Below are 20,100 nucleotides of genomic sequence, written 5' to 3'. Positions count from 1 at the left end.
AAACTAAATGACAAACTGTGAATTATTTCTCAATCCATTAGAATATCCATACTATATTGGATTTTAGAAGGTTTTCCATATTCAAACCAATTTCAATCCATTTGAAAAAAATTAAAATAAAACAATTATAACTTGCATTATAATAGTCATACGCATGTGGTACAACTTAATATTGATATTCCAATTCACTTTGAAAATCATTGAAAAGCTTGTAAGATACATGGGCGCGATCCGATATACGGCGTAGTTTTCGGCGCAAGCGAGGGAATCCGCGCCGCCCGTAGTTTCACCTCGCACATCGGGGTATTACATATACCCCGCCGGCAGTTTCTAAAGTGCCGTAAGTCAGACAAACTAGCGATGTCCAGAAATAAGCGTAAGTACAAATTTCTGGAGTCGCCAGTGACTTACGGCACTTTAAAAACTGCCTGCGCCTAAAAAAACTTACTAAAATATCAAATCTCCCGTAATTGTCTAACACGCCTCCCAAAAAAAGCCAGACACGTATACCCCTATATCTGCAATCCCCCCTCTCACTCCTAATAATAAATGTATTAACCCCTAAACCGCCGCTCCCGAACCTCGCCTCCACTAAATAAAGTGTTTACTCCCTAAACCGACGCTCCCGGACCCCGCCGCCACCTACATTATATATATTAACACCTAATCTGATCCCCTTACACCACCGCCAGCTACATTAAATATATTAACCCCTAATCTGATCCCCCTACACCGCCGCCAGCTACATTAAATATATTACCCCCTAATCTGATCCCCCTACACCGCCGCCAGCTACATTAAATATATTACCCCCTAATCTGATCCCCCTACACCGCCACCACCTACATTAAATTTATTAACCACTAATCTGATCCCCCTACACCGCCGCCAGCTACATTAAATATTACATTAAATATATTACCCCCAAACCTAAGTCTAACCCTAACACCCCCTAACTTAATTATTCTTTAAATAAATCTAAATAATATTAATATTATTAACTAAAGTATTCCTATTTAAAATTAAATACTTACCTATAAAATAAACCCTAAAATAGCTACAATATAATTAATAATTACATTGTAGCTATTTTAGGATTTATATTTATTTTACAGGTAACTTTGTATTTATTTTAACTAGGTACAATAGCTATTAAATAGTTAATAACTATTTAATAGTTACCTAGTTAAAATAATTACAAAATTACCTGTAAAATAAATCCTAACCTAAGTTACAAATACACCTAACACTACACTATCAATAAATTAATTAAATAAATTAAACTACAATTATCTAATATAAAATACAATTAAATAAACTAAACTATATTACAAAAAAACCCCACTAAATTACAAAAAATAAAAAAATATTACAAGAAATTTAATCTAATTACACCTAATCTAAGCCCCCTAATAAAATAAAACCCCCCCCCAAAATAATAAAATTTCCCTACCCTAAACTAAATTACAAAGTAACCAGCTATTTTACCAGCCCTTAAAACGGCTTTTTGCGGGGCATTGCCCCAAAGTAATCAGCTCTTTTACCTGTAAAAAAAGCAATACAATACCCCCCCCCAACATTACAACCCACCACCCACACACCCCTACTCTAAAACCCACCCGATCCCCCCTTAAATAAGCCTAACACTACCACATTGAAGATCACCCTACCTTGAGCCGTCTTCACCCAATCGGCCGAACTCTTCATCCGGTGCGAGCACAAGTGGTCCTCAAGCCGGGCCGAAGTCTTCGTCCGATCGGGGCAGAAGAAGTCCTCCATCCAGCAGAAGTCTTCATCCAAGCGGGGCAGAAGAGGTCCTCCTTCCGGCAGAAGTCTTCATCCATCCGCGGCTCCATCTTCAAGACCTCTGATGCAGAACATCCTCCTCGGCCGACGGACTAACGACGAATGAAGGTTCCTTTAAATGACGTCATCCAAGATGGCGTCCCTCAAATTCCGATTGGCTGATAGGATTCTATCAGCCAATCGGAATTAAGGTAGGAAAAATCCGATTGGTTGATTGAATCAGCCAATCAGATTTAAGTTCAATCCGATTGGCTGATTGGATCAGCCAATAGAATTGACGTCGCATTCTATTGGCTGATCCAATCAGCCAATCGGATTGAACTTCAATCCGATTGGCTGATTCAATCAACCAATCGGATATTTCCTACCTTAATTCCGATTGGCTGATAGAATCCTATCAGCCAATCGGAATTTGAGGGACGCCATCTTGGATGACGTCATTTAAAGGAACCTTGATTCGTCGTTAGTCCGTCAGCCAAGGAGGATTTTCCGCGTCGGAGGTCTTGAAGATGGAGCCGCGGATGGATGAAGACTTCTGCCAGATGCGGGCGACGCTGCATATCGGATCGGGCCCCATGTCTCTTATACCTTTGAGTTCAAGTAGATTTTCCTGTTATATGACAACTTAAATACTGACACTTCAGATGCATTTGAGTGGCTTAGAATTAATTAATTGATTAATTAAATAAATTAATTTCATTATTTTTTGTATTATTATTTTGACCAGATTTACAAATTTGGGTCTTTTACAGTTACTGTAAATAATTTATTATCTTTTGATTTCTGTTATAAACAGCTATTTTTAAAGGACTATGGTCAAACTATGGGTCTTTCAGTTATTATCCTTTTTAACTCTTTAGGAATACTGCTGATATTTTTGTTTGCAAATATAGTATTTACTTTTTTTTTTCTTTTTAGTGAACAATAGGAAATGTGCTCACTTATTAAACTAATACGAAAAAAAATGAGGACTATTATCTACAGCAATAAATCAATAAATACTTATCTATATCTGTAGCCTTTTTAATTAATGTGTAGAGAACAATAAATCACAAGCAGGAATGATTTAATTTTATGTCATTACACTTGACATATTCATTGCAAATATACAACCCTGACAGCCAAAAAAGAATTTATTTAAAGTAGTGGGTGTAAAGTTTCTTCTATGACTCCCTGATTTGAATGTGACACTTCTACATTTCGCAATTACTGTCCCCTCTTTTCCTCTAATGGAATGTAATAAAGAAAGAAATATGGCGCTGATTTCCAGAAAGTATGTCTACACATGAGTGGGGCCTAAATAATGACGGTAAGGGGGGAGAGGTGGGGGGACCACTACCCTACAGAAAATAAAAAAATATATGCACATTTTATAGGTACTGGCAGACCGGAGGCAAGAGAGCTGTTTGTGAGGGATCAGGTAGGGATCAAGGGATGGCAATTGTCAGTTGGGAGGGTAATCTCTACACTAAAGCTAAAATTAACCTTACAAGCTGCCTATTTAACCCCTTCACTGCCGGGAATAATAGACGTATGGTGCACTGTTGCAATTAGCGGCCTTCTAATTACTAAAAAGCAATGGAAGAGCCAAATATATGTGAGCTATTTCTAATCAAAGGGGATCCCAGAAAAGCTTTCACAACCAATTGTGCCATGATTATTATTTAGACACACATTTATATATATATTATAGCCCTTTGCAGTTAAATACATGGCCTTATACCATTTACCTTCGCACCCTTATAAATATTTTTTTATTAATATGTATGTGAATTTATAGATAGTGTTTATATGAGTGTTACTCTAATTTTAAATGTACAAGAGGTTTTCAGTCACAGTAACCCAACGAATGTGAAATTTAATTGCACTCTAGCAATTACGTTTACTTTCAACTTTATTCTGATATCGTTTGATCGCAAAAAAATGCCTCTATGTTTTTAGTAGATTTGCAATTTACAGAGATACAAAAGCTTTAATAAACTAGCAAAATAAATTAAACGTTGTTTGAAAATGTGTTATTGTCCGCAGTTTCCTGGCATCCTGTTTTGACGGGAATGCCTTAATTTCCTTCCAGGAAATCACCAAGACCTGCCCAACCACACCCGTGCCTTGCCTTCACACAATCACAATATTAAAGGGATACTAAACCCAATTTTTTTCTTAAATGATTCAGATAGAGCATGCAATTTTAAGCAACTTTCTAATTACTCCTATTATCAATGTTTCTTCATTCTCTTGCTATCTTTATTTACAAAGCAGGAATGTGAAGTTTAGGAGCCAGCCCATTTTAGGTTCAGCACCCTGGATAGTGCTTGCTTATTGGTTGCTACATTTAAGTCACCAATAAGCAAGCATAACCCAGGTTCTGAACCAAAAATAGGCCGGTTCCTAAGCTTTAGATTCCTGCTTTTTAAATAAAGATAGCACGAAAACGTAGAAAAATTGATAATAGGAGTAAATTAGATAGTTGCTTAAAATTGCATGCTCTATCTGAATCATTAAAGAAACAATTTGGATTTAGTGTCCCATTAACGTAAAATGCCCCTGTACAGTCACGCCCACAAAGCACTGGAGGACCACCACTAGCAAGTCACCAAACCTCCATATCTTGAAAAATCTCTAGAAAAAGCTGGGAGGTATGTGATAAACATAAAGGGTACGTGGTGAGAATGCTATTGAAATGTATTCTGTAGCCTTTACAGAAGCAAATCCCACCCAGGATAATTAAGAACCTAATTTCAAATTTACACTTTCTTTCATGTAATTAGCAAGAGTCCATGAGCTAGTGACGTATGGGATATACATTCCTACCAGGAGGGGCAAAGTTTCCCAAACCTCAAAATGCCTATAAATACACCCCTCACCACACCCACAAATCAGTTTTACAAACTTTGCCTCCTATGGAGGTGGTGAAGTAAGTTTGTGCTAGATTCTACGTTGATATGCGCTCCGCAGCAGGTTGGAGCCCGGTTTTCCTCTCAGGATCAATTCTGTTCACAATCTTTGGATTCAGAACATCGTTTCAGAAGGGTACAGAATTGGTTTCAAGAGGGGTTTTATTCGAATCTCTTCATTGTACCAAAGAAGGAGAATTCCTTCAGACCAGTTCTGGATCTAAAAATATTGAATCGTTATGTAAGGATACCAACATTCAAAATGGTAACTGTAAGGACTATCTTGCCTTTTGTTCAGCAAGGGCATTATATGTCCACAATAGATTTACAGGATGCATATCTGCATATTCCGATTCATCCAGATCACTATCAGTTCCTGAGATTCTCTGCCGTTTGGCCTAGCTACAGCTCCAAGAATTTTTACAAAGGTTCTCGGTGCCCTTCTGTCTGTAATCAGAGAACAGGGTATTGTGGTATTTCCTTATTTGGACGACATCTTGGTACTTGCTCAGTCTTTACATTTAGCAGAATCTCATACGAATCGACTTGTGTTGTTTCTTCAAGATCATGGTTGGAGGATCAATTCACTAAAAAGTTCATTGATTCCTCAGACAAGGGTAATCTTTCTGGGTTTCCAGATAGATTCAGTGTCCATGACTCTGTCTTTGACAGACAAGAGACGTCTAAAATTTATTTCAGCTTGTCGAAACCTTCAGTCACAATCATTCCCTTCGGTAGCCTTATGCATGGAAATTCTAGGTCTTATGACTGCTGCATCGGACGCGATCCCCTTTGCTCGTTTTCACATGCGACCTCTTCAGCTCTGTATGCTGAATCAATGGTGCAGGGATTACACAAAGATATCTCAATTAATATCTTTAAAACCGATTGTACGACACTCTCTGACGTGGTGGGCAGATCACCATCGTTTAATTCAGGGGGCTTCTTTTGTTCTTCCGACCTGGACTGTAATTTCATTGTTTTGTACAAGCTTTGGTTCGTATAAAACCTGTCATTAAGTCAATTTCTCCTCCTTGGAGTTTGAATTTGGTTCTGGGGGCTCTTCAAGCTCCTCCTTTTGAACCCATGCATTCATTGGACATTAAATTACTTTCTTGGAAAGTTTTGTTCCTTTTGGCGATCTCTTCTGCCAGAAGAGTCTCTGAATTATCTGCTCTTTCTTGTGAGTCTCCTTTTCTGATTTTTCATCAGGATAAGGCGGTGTTGCGAACTTCTTTTGAATTTTTACCTAAGGTTGTGAATTCCAACAACATTAGTAGAGAAATTGTGGTTCCTTCATTATGTCCTAATCCTAAGAATTCTAAGGAGAAATCGTTGCATTCTTTGGATGTTGTTAGAGCTTTGAAATATTATGTTGAAGCTACTAAATCTTTCCGAAAGACTTCTAGTCTATTTGTTATCTTTTCCGGTTCTAGAAAAGGCCAGAAAGCTTCTGCCATTTCTTTGGCATCTTGGTTGAAATCTTTAATTCATCATGCCTATGTTGAGTCGGGTAAAACTCCGCCTCAAAGGATTACAGCTCATTCTACTAGGTCAGTTTCTGCTTCCTGGGCGTTTAGGAATGAAGCTTCGGTTGATCAGATTTGCAAAGCAGCAACTTGGTCCTCTTTGCATACTTTTACTAAATTCTACCATTTTGATGTGTTTTCTTCTTCTGAAGCAGTTTTTGGTAGAAAAGTACTTCAGGCAGCGGTTTCAGTTTGAATCTTCTGCTTATGTTTTCATTAAACTTTATTTTGGGTGTGGATTATTTTCAGCAGGAATTGGCTGTCTTTATTTTATCCCTCCCTCTCTAGTGACTCTTGCGTGGAAAGATCCACATCTTGGGTAGTCATTATCCCATACGTCACTAGCTCATGGACTCTTGCTAATTACATGAAAGAAAACATAATTTATGTAAGAACTTACCTGATAAATTCATTTCTTTCATATTAGCAAGAGTCCATGAGGCCCACCCTTTTTGTGGTGGTTATGATTTTTTTGTATAAAGCACAATTATTCCAATTCCTTATTTTATATGCTTTCGCACTTTTTTCTTATCACCCCACTTCTTGGCTATTCGTTAAACTGATTTTTGGGTGTGGTGAGGGGTGTATTTATAGGCATTTTGAGGTTTGGGAAACTTTGCCCCTCCTGGTAGGAATGTATATCCCATACGTCACTAGCTCATGGACTCTTGCTAATATGAAAGAAATGAATTTATCAGGTAAGTTCTTACATAAATTATGTTTTTTGCAATAATCTTGCTTTTGAAAAATATGTATCCCGGTTAAAAGTTGCAGCACAACACAACTTATACACAGCCTAAATATATAGTGGGTTATCTAACCTGACAATGTGATAAAAATAATCAAAAACTAAACAGAAACAGAAAGCTAAACCATTAGGTAAATAACTAAAAAAACTTAGCTTTAGTGATGTAATCTGCAGGAGTAGATCAGTAGATCAGTATCTAGCAACAGCCAAAGGACCAACAAATGTTTTCTGACTTTATAGGGACACGAAACCCAAAAATGTTCTTTCATGATTCAGATAGAGAATACAATTTTTAACTACTTTCTAAGTTACTTCTATTATCTAATTTGCTTCATTCTCCTAGTATCCTTTGTTGAAGAAGCAGCTTTTCACTACTGGGAGCTAATTAACACATTGGGTAAGTCAATAGATTATAGAAGTAAATTGGAAAGTTGTTTAAAATTACAAGCTCTATCTGAACCATGAACAAAAATGGGTTTCATGTTTCCTTAATCCTAAAACATGGAAACTAAGTGTAAAACAGAACAGAGCATGAAGTCTGGTAAAACTTACATTTACCATTTTTATAGCGTGACATAAATTAATATGCAGTTTTGAAAATCAGAAAAATAGTTATGTATTTATTGTTGTTGCTAAACACCATCTTATAATGTGTAAACATGCTCTGAAAATACCTCAGAATATCTCAAAATATCAATATGATGCTGCAAACTCTAGTAACCTCATCCAGACAAAATTGCTATCATTGCAAAAACTAGTCATTTGTTTGCATGCACATGATGCACTTGAAATTTGTTGTAGACCACATACACACATTTGTAACATAATATCAGCCCAAAAATGAAATGTTATGAAAAATGTTTAAATGGTTCCCAAATTCAAAAATGGAGGGACTTCCACCACTGTCTACCAAACTTATTAAAGTGACAGTCTTATCAAAAATAAACTTTCATGATTCCGAATCACCAATTTTGCTTTGTTCTCTTGGTATTCTTAGTTGAAAGCTAAACCTAGGAGGCTCATATGCATTTTATTTAGCCCTTGAAGGCCACCTCTTATCTGAATGCATTTTGACTTTTTTCACAACTAGAGGGCGTTAGTTCATGTGTGCCATACAGATAACATTGTGCTCATGCCTGTCGAGTTACCTAGGAGTCAGCACTGACTGGCTAAAATGCAAGTCTGTCAAAAGAACCGAAATAAGGGGGCAGTCTGCAGAGGCTTAGATACAAGGTGATCACATAGGTAAAAAGTATATTAATATAACTGTGTTGGTTATGCAAAACTGGGGAATGGTTCATAAAAGGATTATCTATCTTTTTAAACAATAAAAATGCTGGTGTAGACTGTCCCTTTAATAAGAGACTCATCACACTTAGACTTATTTATAAACTGCTAGTCCTATTGAGGTTTAAATAATCTTTACCATTGTGTTTTCCAATAATAAAAAAAAAGTCTGTTTAATCATGTCAGGGATTTTGCAGTTTAAGTCAAAGCAAATTAATCAATCAAAAGTAAACAACTCTTACCTTGGAACTGAGTAAATTTGATAGTACCCATTCTTTCTCCATTTCTAAACACAACTTGTCCCTAAAAAGGAAACAATAAATATACAAATAAATAAACAAACAGACATTTATTCTCTGTTAAATAGAATACTTTGACTGATTTAATTGTAAATAATTTGACTTAATGGGACATGTTACCCAAATGCTGTATCACTTGAAAGTGATGCAGCATATTTGTAAAAAGCTAACAAGAACATCTCTATGTGAAAAATGAATGTATTTTACCTCAAAACTTCTTCAGTCGCCACACCCTATTGTATAGGGTCTTTAAGCATCCAATCAGGATGCTTGTCGCAGGAATTATAAGGGAACATGCATAAGGCACACTTTATTTCTCTCCTCAGTGTTAAGGAAATCATGTGTGTCATGTGATCACCACATGATCACAGTAAAGCAGAGTGAACACTGATGTTGCTGATTGACTGTTTTTTCCAACAAGCAGTTAAGAGTAGCTGAAGGATAACGATCATTGAGCTTTGCTGAGCTGATAAAATTGAGGTAATATCTTCCTTTTTTACATACAGATGTTCATGTGATAATTTCTTGTCAGCTTTTTACATATATGCTGCATCATCTTCAGGTGATGTCCCTTTAAAGGGACACTGAACCCAAATGTTTTCTTTGTGATTCAGATAGAGCATGCAATTTTAAGCAACTTTCTAATTTACTCCTATTATCAAATTTACTTTGTTCTCTTGCTATCTTTATTTGAAAAATAAGGCATCTAAGCTATTTGTTTGGTTTAGTACCGTGGAAAGCACTTGTTTATTGGTGGATGAATTTATCCATCTATCAGCAAGAACAACCCAGGTTGTTCACCAAAAATGGGCCGGCATCTAAACTTTTTGCATTTCAAATAAAGATACCAAGAGAATGAAGACAATTTGATAATATGAGAAAGTTGCTTAAAATTGCATGCTCTATCGGAATCACGAAAGAAAAAATTTGGGTTCAGTGTCCCTTTAAGAAAATATTTACATATTTTGTGTAGGTTAACAGCAAGATATCATCAATGGCTGCTGTACACATTTGTAGAGTCTCCTTATCTTTCAAAACAATATGGCCCTTTAATAAAAATCACAATGTCTACAATTATCAAACTGTAAAATCATTTCTTTTATGTTTTAACAAAAAAATATGTATTTTGGTCTTGTAAAGTCTTTATAACAAGATCGTGTTCAGTACAGTTTTTTTCTTTGGAATCAATTGCACTTTTATCAAAGATACACAGCAAAGTCACAGTGTGCAGAGCAAATTAAACAAAAATAAAATGCAGTTCACCTCAGAATTATTTAACCCCTTCAAAGTTACAGCAAGCACCAGGGCAGCAAGGTATTACTGGACTAAGCTGAACACATCTGGTGAACCAATGACAAATTGTAGCTAACAATCACCAGTTAGCTCTAGACTCTACCTAGGTATGTTTTTCAACAATTGATACCAAGAGAGCATAGTAAATTTGTTAAATTAAAAACACTCTTAAAATCACATGTGCTATCTGAATAATGATGATGTATGTCCTCTGCCCTCATTTAACATTGTGCAACCTGACAATTTGCATGAGAGCAGGGTCTGTCAATACCCTGAACAAACGAAAGGTTAAAGGGACATAAAACCAACATTTTTTTCTTTCACGATTTAGAAAGAGTATGCAATTTTAAAAAACTTCCCAATTTGCCTCTAGTATCTAACTTGCTTCATTCTTTTGATTTCCTTTGCTGAAAAGCATATCTAAATCGACTCAGCAGCTACTGATTGGTGGCTGAACATAGATGCCTTGTGTGATTGGTTCACCCATGTGCATTGCTATTTCGTCAACAAAGGATACCTAAAGAATTAAGCAAATTAGATAATATAAGTAAATTGGAATGTTGTTTAACCCTTTGAGTGCTAAGCACTTTCCCACCTGGGTGCTAAGATTTTTTAATGTTTTTTTTTTTTTTTTTTTTTTTTTAATTTTTGGAATTTTTTTTTTTTAAAATTTGTTTAGACCCCCAAGACTTACACCGTTGGAAAGGTTAGGCAATTACCTTTCCAATGATGGGTCTTGGGGGTCTGTAACTGCTTAGATGCCTGAGATACTGGCTTCTAAGCAGCATGCTCCCTGCTCCTATACTTAACATTGTTAAAGGAACAGTTCACCCAAAAACTTTCTCCCCTTTAAATTATTCCCAATGATCCTTTTTACCTGTTAGAGTGTATTAAATTGGTTGCAAGTGGCTCCTTTACTCCTATTTCAGCATTTGAAATAGCTGATTTAGCTTGTGGTTTCCCAACCTATACTGAAAGTTTTGATACTGGCGTATACACTATTGACAAGCCTAAGTAAACACAGCCAGCAGAAGAGATTACACCCTCAGTGGGGGGCATGATAGTTAAGTAATAAAATTATAATTTTCCATTGTTCTCTCTATGTATTGAGCTTTGGTGTTCCAGACAAATATAAGATAAGGAAGCAAGTCTGTGTACATAAAAGTGATAACATAATGAGATCTGATATTACCTGAAGCTCAACCCATTGTAATAGGCTGTGGTTTCAAAGCACAAAACCAGCTACTTCAGATACACAAATAAACCCGAAAATGCAATTTCTCAAATATTTTATACTCTGCAGTTGGTATAACAAGTCATTTAAAATACATTTATGGAAAAACAATTTTACAGTGTACTGTCCCTTTAAGTATAAATAAAGTTGCGTGCATCATCACGTTATTGTGCGTGACGTCACCACGCAAAACGGAAAGCCCCGGCGATGCCTGTCACTCTACAGGCACGATCGCAGGGGTAGGAGCGGATGGGAGCCCCCAGATCTCTCTCAAGGTGGGAGAGTGCTAGTGACGGCTCATTAGCACTCAAAGGGTTAAAATTGTATTCTTTATCTGAATCATGAAATATTTTTTGAGGGTTTCAAGTGGTGATCAAATAACTGTGGCTTCTAAATTTGTGACAAGCAAGTAGTGGTCCAAAACAGCCTCCGTTGCTTTATAACTGGAGCCCATAAACGTTATTTCAAGAAACATGTAGGTGTGTTATTCAGATACATGTTATAATTAGAATTTATAATGATGGACATTCAAATTATAGTACATGTACTGTATCAGATTTGATTATGTTTTATTGTTTTAATCTATTTTATATTGATGCTTCAGAAAAAAAGTTAATCATATAATGTATTTTGATATATTGCCATGCATAATATTGTTTTTTTATCAAAGTATTAAAATATAGTAGATTAGATAGTTAAATAGTAGAGTGGTGTAATAAATTCAGTAAGATTTTCACCTATATGAAGAGACAGGGTGGAACTATCATTGGTGCATCAGGTGTAGTGGGACCAGAGCCCATGTGATGGGGGGGCATAGCAGCCAGTTCATACATAGGTGCCGATTTACTATCTGTCGGACATGATCCGCTGTAGCGATCATGTCCGCCCAACATTGCTGAATGCAGACGGCATACGCTGTCTGCATTTAACATTGCACAAGCAGTTCTGGTGACCTGCTTGTGCAATGCTGCCCCCTGCACATTAGCGGCCAATCAGCCACTAGCAGGGGGTGTCAATCAATCCGATCATATCAGGCGGATTGATGTCCGCAGCCTCAGAGGAGGCGTACGAGTTAAGGAGCAGTGCTCTTAAGACCGCTGTTTCTTAAAGGGACATTAAACCCAAACATTTTCTTTCATGATTCAAATAGAGAATATCATTTTAAACAACATTACAATGTACTTCTATTATCTAATTTGCTTCATTCTTTAAATATCCTTTGTTGAAGAAATACCAGTGCACATGGGTGAGCCAATCACACGAGTCATCTATGTACAGCCACCAATTGGCAGCTACTGAGCCTATCAAGATATGCTTTTCAGGAAAGAATATCAAGAGAATTAAGCAAATTAGATAGAAATAGAATTAAATTAGAAAGATGTTTAAAATTGTATTCTCTATCTGAACCATGAAAGAAAAGTTTTGGGTTTAATGTCCCTTTAACTCCTGTTTCTGGTGAGCCTGAAGGCTCACACAGAAACAGGTGCATTAGGCACCATTCGGGCAATGGTAAATCGGCCCCATTGGCTTGTGCAGTCCTGTGTGCAATCATTTTATTAATGCAGGTTGTCTGTCTATCTGTCTATTCATTTATCTATCTATCTATCTACTCTAAATCATCATACAGAGCAGCATTTATATTATTACTAATACTACTGAGTTAACATTGGATGGCCCAAAAATATTTTGCACCAGGGCCCTCTGTTGAATAGTAAATTATCAAGGTCCCTGACCCTGATATAAACATCATATTTTCCCCCCCAAGAAAAGAAGATAGAGACATTTGCTTTGGTAAAAAGTCTGTCCACAGCATTCATTGAATAGAAAACTTTACAGAGTAAACATAAAAACAAACGAAAATAACAATTTATTGCAAAGAAATACATTGGGGCCTATCTATCAAGCTCCGAGAGGAGCTTGACGGCCCGTGTTTCTGGCGAGTCTTCAGACTCACCAGAAACAGCAGTTATGAAGCAGCGGTCACAAAGACCGCTGCTCCATAACCTGTCCGCCTGCTCTGAGCAGGTGGACAGGAATCACCACAATTCAACCCGATCGAGTTGATTGACAGCTCCCTGCTGGCGGCCGATTGGCAGCGAGTCTGCAGGGGGCGGCATTGCACCAGCAGCTCTTGTGAGCTGTTGGTGCAATGCTGAATACGGAGAGCGTATTGCTTTCCGCATTCAGCAAGGTCTTGCAGACCTGATCCGCACTGTCGGATCAGGTCCGCAAGTCCTTTGTTAAAGAGGGGCCATTGCATTTCTGTTAAAGTGAAATTGTACTAAAAAGCTTTCTATCATAAATATGAAAAAAAAGCAAAACTTAAAGGCATATGAAACCGCCAAAATGTGTTTTTTTTTTTAAGTTTTTTTTTTTAATTCAGACAGAGCATTTTAAAAAAGTTTCCAATTTACTTCTATTATCAAATTTGTTTTGTTCCCATGATATTCTGTGTTGTAGAGATACCTAGGTAGGGATCTGGAGCACTACGTAGCAGGAAATAGTGCTGCCCTCTAGTGTTCTTGCAAATGGGTAACATTCTTGCAAAACTTCTGCCATATAGTGCTCCAGAAATGGTCCGGCTCCTAAGCTTATGTTCCTGCTTTTCAACAGAAGATACCAAGAGAATAAAGAAAAAGTGATAATAGAAGTCAATTGAAAGTTGTTTAAAATCACATGCTCTAGAGGTTCCGGTGGAGGAGGAGCTGTACAGGTGCTGCACAGGTGTTGCACAGGTGCTGCTCAGCTCACATCTCCAGCCCTTGGATTTTGGCGGTGGACTCCCGCGTCAGCCTCAGGCTTGGGGCTATCTCCCTGGTAGCTAACACAGAACTGCTCCGGAACCCTACAGTGGCATGTCAGCCCACTGCTGTGACCCTGTATACTAACTCCCTATTCCTTGGAAGTATAAACCTGAAGGCACCGCTTATTAAAGTTCGGAACTTTATTCAAACGCTGTCTCTACCTCATCTCACCATCTTAATTCTACTCTGAGCTTTGCTATCCCAGAGGAAAGGAATTCTTCCCCCCTCCTGGCGTCTCACACCTTCGTACAGACCATCTCCAACTTTGGGCTGCAGCGCTCCAAAACTTACCTCCCGTCTGCTCACCGACCTGCACACGGACCTTGCTGGCCGGACCTCGCCCCCCCCCCCCTCCCCCACCGGTGCTGCGTGGGAGGGAGCTGGGCTGGAGGAGCTGGTCGAGTCGGGTGTGCGCTCTTCCTGTGACGTCTCGGTCGCCGGTGCGGCGTTGCCCTCTCCCCCCCCACCGGTGCTGCGTGGGGGGAGCCGGTTGTGGACCTTGGCTGGGACACATCTCTAAAAGCACATGCAGCAGTTCTAATGAACAAAATCAGCCCACAACAACTGGAGCCAGACGGTCAGACTCTGCAGACGACAAACGCCTGAAAAACGCAGGAGGGGGTGAGTGAATTTTCTCAGAGATTACCGTACTGTCTGCCATAACCACAGTCTTATTTCATAAATCTCAGATGAGGGCACGGTTATTGTGGGGGAGCAATGGAAGCATTACCTAAAACTGGTGACTGTTAAAACCGAGAGGCTTCGCAAGCAATCACTGAAAATCCTGAGACACACATCTCTTTTCTTTTTACTGTCGGTGTTTGACACAAAAAAAATAATAAAAAAAAATAAGGATATTGATCTAACACACTTGTCTTGCTATTATCCTTAAATTGAAACAAGACAGTTCAACTACTACATAACTATTAACAGTCCTCTATGTTAATGGACACTTTAATTTTGTCTCACAGACTGCTGAACTCTGCAATCAAACAATATTGTACTTTGTATTTTGCCTTCTAATGTCTTTACTAGCTAAAGGAACCATCTAACTTCACTTCAACTGTTTATATAGCACTTTTTTACCACCAGCCCCTGCTCTTGTTATATGTAACTGGCCCCTGTATAGAAATTACCCACAATATTAGCCTTTCGCTTACCTTAACCCATAATTTAACTTGGGGCTTAGGGTAACAGTTACACATTACAATACTGAGTGGTTGAATCAAATCACTGTAATTCGATTCAAAAGAATTTAAAATATTACTGGTTTGTCACTTAACTAACTGTTATTCTAAACTAAATTCCTGTTTTTTTTTTTTTGTTTTTTTTTTGCTAATCTCTAAGAAATCAGAATTCTTTCCATGATTTTTTTCCTTTTGCCCTAGCCACTCTACAATTGTTTCATAAAAATTGAAATCCTATAGGAATAGTGAAGAGGTGGGGATTAGGAAGGGAAGAAAAAGTTCATTATTTATATAAAGAACAAACCTCATAAGCTGAGCTAGGTTAGGATTGATCCCTAAATTTTAGACAGAATTTAAAAAAAAACAAAACAGATACTGTGTTATATGTTCATGGTACTTGATTGAAATACTTGTTTCTCTGCGCAACATATAGTTAAGAACACATTAGACAGTAACTGAAAACAAAGTAACTGTTTCTCCTCTGCATGCATACTGTCTTATAGCTGAACCTTACAGAGGATTATATAGACTAAATCTTTTCTAGGTCTCCCTCAGTTTTTAACAAATACTCACAGAGCAGGGTCTGCACCCCCCTGCTCCTCCCATATTTCTATCCTCTTGCACTCCACCCCTGTGTCTTCACCATAACTGTATAATAGATTCACTCCCTCCCCGGACACTATCCCTTCACTTTCCTTCACTCTCTAATTCACCTCCCTTCCTTTTTCTCCTTCCCATTTTTTATTAAATTAGAGTCACAGAGAGAAATCTCCTTCAACTAAGTCACTGGGTTATTCCTCTTTCCTCCCTTCACCTTGCACATGGACAAATTTTTTCACACTCACGTCAGGACTCCTTCGCCAACGATGCCGGCAAGGCAAAAGGATAGAAGAGCAAAGGGCTCGGCAGACCCCCCTATTGAGACCCAAGCAACATTTGCTACTATACCCTCTGCAACTGACACTCTAAATATGCAAGTTTTGGTTACGAAAATCTCACAGGCCTTGGCACCCAACTTCGATGCACTTAAAAGTGAGATCAAACAGGACCTCACATTACTCTCTCAAGAGGTTAGACAATTTGCTAATAGAATTAATGAACTCGAACAAAGGGTGTCAGATCTGGAAGATCTTACCACACTGCAGACTACCAACATTGAAACACTTAATCTATCCGTAACCACAATACAGGCCAAATTAGAAGACCTCGAGAACCGTTCTCGCAGGAATAACATCCGTATAATAGGAGTCCCTGAGAATGGGACCCATGAAAATTTAAATATTTTTGTCTCAGAGACATTACCTCAACTCCTTAAAATGCCCCCCAACCACCCTCAAATTATAGTCGAGAGAGCACATAGGATAGGCAAGCCCTGGCCAGACAATAAGGGAACCTATAGACCTAGACCTGTCATTGCAAAACTTTTAAATTTCCAAGATAAAATTTCACTATTGCAATTCTTTCGCAAGAATCAGCCTATTCTTCTGGGGGATATTAAAATCCTCTTATTTCAAGACTTCTCAGTGGAGACTTCATCCAAGAGAAGAGCTCTTGCCCCAATTTGCACCAAATTAATTCAGCTAGGACATCAGGCCACCATCATTTATCCTGCAAAATTAAAAATTATAGATGGTGAAAGAACCCGGGTCTTTAATTCTATGTCAGAGGTAGAACTCTTCCTAAAAGACTCTAATATTTCAATTAAATAACTTTTAAGTTAAAAATAGGCTGTTAGTATCTTCTTTCTTCTTTCTCTCTTTTTTCCTATGTTACCCAAATTTTCTTATTTTATGTATGTGGACACAAGCTATTTCTCCCCCCTTTTTCCCACCTTTTTCCCTCCCCCTCCCCCCCCCCCCCTTTTTTTTTTTTTTTTTTTTTTTCTTTTTTCTTCCGCCCACCCTTCCCCTCCCTCTTCCCTCCTCCCCCCTCTCTTGCCCTTCCCTGGACAGTGGATTCCCCTCTCTTCTAGATGGCAAATCTTAAAATAGTTTCGTGGAACGTGGGGGGAATCTCCACCCCTATCAAAAGAAAATCCATTCTTACTCATCTAAGGAAACTCGGCACTAACATAGCATTTATTCAAGAGACTCATCTGACAGTAGAAGAGTCTTTAAAACTTAGATCTACTTGGGTGAAGGAAATCTTTTTCTCTCCAGGGTTGGGTAGGAAGAGAGGGGTAGCCATATTACTAGGAAAAAAAACCCAATGTAGAGGTTATCCATAGCGAAGCAGACCCTGAAGGCAGATTTGTCCTGGTAAAAATAAAAACATTTAAAGAAATTTTCACCCTATGTAACATCTATGCTCCCAACAGGTTGGACCCAGGTTTCTGGAGTAAGATAGAGGCTAAGATTCTCTTGGTTCAGGAGGGTCATCTGGTTCTTGGGGGTGACTTTAACATGTCCCCTCACTGCCCATTGGATAGACTTAGACAGTCAATAAAAATGGCCAAACAAAAAAGAGACAACCTAGAAGAAAAATTAATAAAGTCAATTATGCAGAATCTCGCAATTAAGGACATATGGAGACTTCAGAACCCAGACGTTAGGGATTTTACCTGCCTATCCAGGGCCCATAAATCCTTGTCCAGGATTGACCTATTTCTTATTAACAATAATATTTCCAACTCTCTTGTAAAATCAGGCATTCTTCCCATCTTCCTATCAGATCATGCCCTGATCTATGTTGATTTCCAACTGAATCATTTTAAAAATAAATCATCACGTTTTATTTTTCCGTCATTTCTTGCCTCTGACCTTAAATTCAAAAATTGGCTGAAGCTAAAATTTGTTGATTACCTCCAACATAATCATCAACATATAAATTCTCCTCTGATTTTTTGGGAGACTGCAAAGGCAGTTCTCCGAGGTGAAATAATAGCCTACACTGCCCTGAGACTTAGGAAAATAAGGTTAAGAGAAAAAGAAATTACCAAATCAATAATTAACGCTTATAACGCTTTTCTCTTAGAAAAATTGCCCAGCAATTGGGCGAAATATATCAGAGCCAAGAATGCCAGAGATACCTTTGCGATATATCAAGAAACCCAAAGAGATTTCAAACTTCAAGCCAGATTATACAGATTTGGGAACAAATCTGGTAAACTCCTGGCTAACCTGGCTAAAAAGGAGAATAACTCGTCTTTAATAGAGAACATCCAGCGGGACGGTATCTTCCTTAAGAAACCTGAGGAGATTGCGGAAACATTTGTAACTTATTATCAGAACCTCTACTCTTATAAGATCTCGGACCTTGATCAAGCGAGGCAATTCTGGAGCGAAATCTCCTACCCTAAAATTTCATCCGATATGATTGATACACTTAACGCCCCAATAAGGGAAACGGAGATTGTGAAGCTCATCACGAATCTCCCCTCGAACAAAACACCCGGTCCAGATTCATTACCGAACGAATTTTATAAAATTATGTCGGCCGAGATTGTTCCTTATCTCACCAATCTCTACAATAGTATGTATATCAAGGGAGACCCAGTAGCCATCTCTTTCTCTGCCTCTAATACTGTCTTGATCCCGAAGCCTGGGAAGGATCCCTCCCTTAAAGAATCTTACAGACCCATAGCCCTATTAAACGTAGATTATAAAATTTTAACCTCCATAATTGCTCAGCGCTTAGTTATCATTGGCCCACATAATCCACTCAGACCAGGCAGGATTTTTACACAAAAGAAACTCCTCTGCAAAAATCAGAGAGGCACTTACCATAACCGAATATTTCAGGACTGCTGGGACGTCGGAGAGCCGGGGGGAGGAGGATGCCCCTGACCTTGCCATTGTCTCAATAGATGCAGAAAAAGCATTCGACTCAATCCATTTTGACCATCTCTTTGATACATTAACTAAATTTGGCTTTAAGGGAGAGTTCCTGAGATTTGTCATCAATCTATATAAAGAACCATATACAAGATTGTAAACAATATTCTTTCTCCGCAGATAACCCTTGGGAGGGGAACTCGACAGGGATGCCCTCTTTCCCCCCTGCTCTTCGACGTATCAATTGAACCTCTGGCAATTATGGTCAGACATCAGTTAGCGGGAATCAAAATAGGTAATCTAACTATAAAAATTGCTTTATACGCAGACAACGTATTACTCTATCTTTCCGATATTCAAACTAGCATACCAAAATTTCTGGACATAGCTGCCCGTTTTGGATCATTCTCAGGTTATAAGATCAACGAAGCAAAATCAGAGCTGTTATGGCTCAGGAAGAACAATAATTCTCCCCCCAACATTCCTTTCAATGCGGTGAAGGATTCTCTTAAATATTTAGGAATCTCTATTCCTTATATACCAGGTGAACTATACGACCGTAACATCACTCCAATCCTAACAAGTGTAAGGGAGAAAATGAAATCCTGGCAGTCCCTCCCATTGTCTATTTCTGGACGGATAGCTCTGTTTAAAATGGTTTTACTGCCTAAGCTTTTATATATACTCCAGAACACCCCATTAATACTCATGGAAAAGGATGTTAGATCACTTAACAGTGCAATTAGCAAATTTATATGGCAGGGGAAAAGACCAAGGATATCCCTGAACAGGCTATCCCTCCCGAAAGAGAAAGGTGGCCTTGCACTTCCCAATATTCGCTTCTATAACTATGCCTTCCTAGTGCGAGTAGTGGCGGATTGGATTTATCATAGCAACTATGTAGCAAACAATTTACTAGAAGAATCCATATGTTTCCCGTATCTCCCTTTAGCACTAATCCACTGCCCACCAAAAGAACTACCAAGAGAAATCAAACTACTCAAAACAATTTCCAACCCACTTAAGGCTTGGTGGAAGACGGGAAATCTTTTGTCTTTAAACTGTAAAGTTTCACAGCATTTAACACTACTTGGAAACCCGAAATTCCCAGCTGCCCTGAACTCCACTTTGTTTAAAACATGGCATAATCAAGGCCTTAACAGGATCTCATATTTTATAGATACAGAGAGAAAATGTGTCAAATCTTTTGAAGAATTAAAAAGAGAATATAAAATTAATAATAAGG

General features: G+C 38.2%; 1 protein-coding gene across 1 annotated transcript in view; it reads right to left on the bottom strand.

Moving 5' to 3' along the window:
• Window positions 1-20,100, bottom strand: part of GABBR2 (gamma-aminobutyric acid type B receptor subunit 2) — a 1,106,195-nt gene that overhangs the window by 425,973 nt on the left and 660,122 nt on the right. Inside the window, exon 8 of the mRNA XM_053714581.1 lies at window positions 8,507-8,567. Coding sequence (XP_053570556.1) covers window positions 8,507-8,567 — 61 coding nt within the window. The remainder of the gene's footprint in view (window positions 1-8,506; window positions 8,568-20,100) is intronic.

Source organism: Bombina bombina, chromosome 5 (assembly GCF_027579735.1).
Source record: "Bombina bombina isolate aBomBom1 chromosome 5, aBomBom1.pri, whole genome shotgun sequence".
NCBI lineage: Eukaryota > Metazoa > Chordata > Amphibia > Anura > Bombinatoridae > Bombina > Bombina bombina.
The sequence above is the reverse complement of the archived record's forward strand: the minus strand, read 5'-3'. Positions and strand labels throughout refer to the sequence as shown.